The 4,681-nt window shown below is 35.9% G+C and overlaps 1 protein-coding gene across 3 annotated transcripts; it reads right to left on the bottom strand.

Moving 5' to 3' along the window:
• Nucleotides 1-322: 322 nt before the first annotated feature.
• Nucleotides 323-3,063, bottom strand: LOC133732212 (uncharacterized). Of its 3 annotated transcripts, XM_062159709.1 has the most exons (3): nt 2,732-3,063; nt 1,807-2,079; nt 323-743 (listed from the first exon to the last, which is right to left on the bottom strand). In XM_062159709.1, the coding sequence occupies exons 2-3, from the start codon at nt 1,895-1,897 to the stop codon at nt 499-501; spliced, it is 336 nt and encodes a 111-aa protein (XP_062015693.1). In that variant the 5' UTR covers nt 1,898-2,079; nt 2,732-3,063; the 3' UTR covers nt 323-498. The 3 variants fall into 3 exon arrangements, with proteins under 3 accessions (XP_062015693.1, XP_062015694.1, XP_062015695.1); XM_062159710.1 differs by lacking the exon at nt 1,807-2,079 and having other exon boundaries at nt 2,732-3,031; XM_062159711.1 differs by lacking the exons at nt 1,807-2,079; nt 2,732-3,063 and adding an exon at nt 1,651-1,786.
• Nucleotides 3,064-4,681: the final 1,618 nt, after the last annotated feature.

The following is a 4,681-nucleotide window of genomic DNA, read 5'->3' as shown; positions in this document are numbered from 1 at the left end:
TCTTGACTGAAGAAAAAAAAATTGTTGTTTAAATCTAAGCATGAGTGTAATGAAAAGAACAAAAAAACCAAAATAATTTTTGTTAAGAAGAAAGCCAAAATAACTTAGATTCGTTAGATTTTAGAAGGATAAGGTGGTCTTTTTCTAAAAATTACATGTCATGATTTTACAAATAGGTGATGTGTGTAGGTGACATGACATGACACCTAAAATTGAGGGCACAAATCTTAGGCCTAAACCCTAAACCCTTTCATTCATCATAAATGACAACAGACAAATAGAGGACACTTTAACAGTATCAAATGTTCATCCTGCACATATGTAACATGAATTGATGGCTCGAGATGCTTCATTCAAATAAAAATTTTACCACCATACAAATGCGTGGTATATACTCAGATTCCAATGCAAATTACTAAACAGTCATTACTTGTTAGGTTCAAAGGAAAACTCTGTGTCTTTCTCCTTCAAATCTATTGATAAGTACACCACCATCATCTACTTGAATAAATGGGCTAGATCAGGATCACTCAAGTCCACATCTAACCACCCATTCAAGCGCATGTACTCGATATAATGATCTGGGGGCTTCACTGCACGAGGGTTTGCTGGTGTGAAGCCGTGTATCCTCTCAAGATCTCGAGCAAGCCACCTAACATATGCACGATCCAGTGGAGGAACAACTTTCAAGAAGATTTCTTCCCTTTCCTGTTTTGCAGGCTTGTTTCCCATGTTTGGAGAACCTGGCAGATTCAGAAGATGTGGTGAATTGATGGCACAAATTTAATCAGGAAAATAACTCATTTTTTTCTTCTCTTTCTGATTAACCAAGCAAATGATGTCAAAATCTATAAACAAGGTTGCAAACGATTGCAGATCTTTGCAGGCTGCATCAATCCAAAATATTCTCAAACAGCATTATGCGGAGATGGAGCAAACATGTGTGGATATAACTTATAGTTTTACATCTATGTAAAAGATAATAACCAAAAAAGTTACATGGTAAAAATGAGGATATGGAAAAATCAAAAGTATCCAACAATAAATCATAATGAAAACAAAAGACAAAAGCTCTCCTGATATGCTTAGTTCATAACAGCTCTCAAACAGTGTTGGCCAATCTTAGGGTTTGGGATTTTCAAAATATTACCATCAGGTTTCCTGATGAAACCAACAAAGCAATAAGAACACAAAAGACTTCAAGATAGCAATGACATCATAGGTAGAAAACACCATGCTAACAAATTATACTCATGCATGATGTTCACATAACACTACCAAATCCCCGTCCAAATTTTGATGAATTAAGTATTAAACAATATTGATCACGATAGGAAGTAATAATAGTACCAACTGCATGATGCTTGAAAACAAACATTTCTAATGCAAGTCTGAAACAACAGGTATTGTCTTTATTCATCATGCAATAACATTACTGTTTCATCACACCAACATTTTTGTTTTTGGTGAAAACAGTTATACCAATGTTAACTTATTATCTCCATTATGGAGTTAATAAGTTAACATTGGTATAACTGTACAAAAACTTCTTAAAGAATTATGGGTTTTTTGTCACACAGGAACAATCCTATCTATCTTACTTCCAGACCATTTCACACTCAAGCAAACTGCCACATTAGAACTTGTTACCAGTTTATTCTCTCAGAACTGTGTTTGATTTTTAACCTTCTCTGCCTCGAGCTTCCTTAATCTTGTATCTATCTTTCATCTATCTCTGTATTCTTTACAATGACAGCCTCCCTAAACCTTTTCTAGTTCTTCATATTTCTATCATTGTAAGCTCACCGCAACAATACGCAACCACCCTTGCTCTGTCCTGCATCAAACTCCCAAACACTAAAACAGAAACAAACCAAGCACCAAGTAGCAGCTGCATTCACTTAATGGCCTGAAAAGAGTAATCTCTAAACTCTGAAGAGACTGATACCCAGATGAAACCCTATGGGCCTATCTGATAGCTAAATCACCTCCTCACAACCAGCTTCCTCAAAGATCCTTTGTCTCTCTCACATCTAAGGCAATACATGATCTTTGAGAATCTCAGTTCAAAATTGGCTCCTGAAACAAGTTTTTCTAGAAGGACTGAGTGATGGGATAGTGAAACAGTAGAAGATCCCACAGAAGTGAAAATCATAGTTTAGGCTCCATATTTGGTTTCAAACAAAATCTCCAACAAAAGAAATGGATCCAAGATGTCTAGTTTCATAACGTTTGCAATATGATAAGACAATGCTATATATCGTAAATAAATCTGAATAATAATATCACTAATCTAAACAAAACATAAACATATAATATATCAAAGCTTATAGAAGTAAAGAAAAATTCCACATTAAGATGAACAAGCACATCTTCCCAGTTGTTAAACTAGTCCGGCTCCCTATTCTAAATGAAACAACAATTTCTTTGTCAATCACTGTAGTAATCAATACTTTGATTCGTTTCTATTACACAAGAACTTGATTCCTGCTTTTCTAAAGATTAACCCAACACCTAAATCACATGTCAATGGCATAATTCTCCAATCCAAATAATATATCTGCAACTTGGTTCACTTTACAATCATCATCTTCAGATTGAAGATCGTTTTAACGTAGAACTTCAAAGTTCCAGTGAGTAAAGCACCCTAAAATCAAATTAATCCCACTCAAACCGAAAACGAACCTTCATCAACAAAAAGAAAAATGAAATTAAAGTTGAGCCGACTTACCAGAAGAGAGCGAATTGTGTAGAGGGGATTGTGTAGTCTGAAGAACTGGAGAGGCCGACTGGATTTGGTTCCGTTTGTTTTTGGGTGTTCCTAAATGTACCCAGCAAAAATCTTTATACACCCAGCCCTAACAAACATTTGTCTAATTTCCAGATTTGCCCCTTTCATTAAACAACTAATAGTAACTGGAAAAAAAGAAAGAAAAAGAAGAACTTGCAGTGTGCATCTATGGGGCGAACTTGCAGCCATCTGCATCCCCACTACCCTTTCCCCCAATACGAGCCATCTGTTTTCTCTTCCAATATGAGAACTAGAATTAATTTTCAAGAACTAGATGCTTATGCATTCCAAAGAAGAATGGAGGAATATGTAAATATTTATGATATACTCATTGCTAGATATAAATTACAGAGATAAGAAGCCCAACCAAATCTTCTCTTATATAGAATAATAGGAGTAGAAACTGAAAATTGAATAAAGAAACCTTCATTTGGTTTCTTGTTTAACAGAAAAATTCTGAAATTCAGCAATGAAGTGCAGGCTGTGCAGCAAACTTTTTTAAATAAAGGATAATATTGGAATAATTGGGTTAATTTTGTTAGGGCTGGGTGTAAAAAGATTTTTGCTGAGTACATTTAGAAAGACCCTTGTTTTTTTCTCGTACGCTTCGAGGGTGGTATTTTTAATTTTTTTTTTCAAATAAATAATTCATATACAAACCACCGGTAGGTCCATCTGGGATCATTACTATTCATGCAAATAGTAAGGGGCTAAATTTATACCATCTCTGGCTTCAAATCTTCTGTCTTCAATCCTCTGTCTCCTTCCTTATTACCTAATCAATCTTTGACATGAGGTCTGCCACCTAACAGCAATCTAACTTCGTTTAGTATTTTGTTTTTAGTTCGAAAAAAAAAAATTATGAAAGACGGTTGCATCTCTCATCTTCTCCTCCTTCCCATCCCATCTCTCTCTCTCTCTCTCTCTCTCTCTCTCTCTCTCTCTCTCTCTCTCTCTCTCTCTCTCTCTCTCAGATTCATATGGAACTCCACCTGTATACAACACCAACAACTTGAAGAACAAACCATGTGAATCCCTGACCTCTAAAGTAATTATGCTTAACATCTGCTACACATCTGCTCAGGGATGAAAATCATGGCAGATCTAGACAAGTTGTTATTTCAATTTCTAGATTTCTTTGCCTGTCATGGCTGGGTTCTTTGAACTTTGCTACAAAGACTACATAGATTCTTTTGACTTCGTCAACATGAACCCAAAATCCAAACAAGAACCCAGATTTTATACAACTCCATTAGCAAAATCAAATCAAAGCGACCAAAAGATATAAAAGTAGAGCGACCCACTTCTAGAACAATCGCAAGGAAGAGAACCCAGATGAAGATTCAGTCCCTTCCGATGCCAAAATTGAATTTGAACCACAATCAAAATCTCCAACTTAAGAAGCAAATCAGATTGCCCATCCAAAAAGAGATCAGAAAAATGACGGTGGTCGAATTAAATCGAACGCAAAACAAAAATCTGCCTAATTTTCTTTTCTAGTAAGTAATGTTGTGTGAATTCGACTTGGAGAGAGAAGTCTCGAGTTGGAATTGCATTCTGCATTTTTCCTTTCGGTATAATTAGATTTTTTTTTGTTTTGTTTTGTTTAGAGTTAACAGAGTTAGATGGCTGTTAGGTGAGTTGGAATGTGTGAGGGTGACTTTGTGATTTGGACTTTTTGTAGCAAGACCCTCTTGATTAAGCGAGACTAGGCCCAAAATTGTTCAAAGGTTGGACCTGAGAACAACTTCGTTGTAACCCGCTAGATGATAACAACAGCTATTTGGCTTGATAATAACAGCAGCGAATTGGGTTAATTTCACGAGAACAGAACTTATAGGTAGATATGGTGTGGGAGCTAGATGCCTGGGAGTTTAGCAGAGAGAGAGT

Source organism: Rosa rugosa, chromosome 2, assembly GCF_958449725.1.
Source record: "Rosa rugosa chromosome 2, drRosRugo1.1, whole genome shotgun sequence".
In the NCBI taxonomy this organism is placed as follows: Eukaryota; Viridiplantae; Streptophyta; class Magnoliopsida; order Rosales; family Rosaceae; genus Rosa; species Rosa rugosa.
This window is presented reverse-complemented; position numbering and strand designations above follow the sequence as displayed.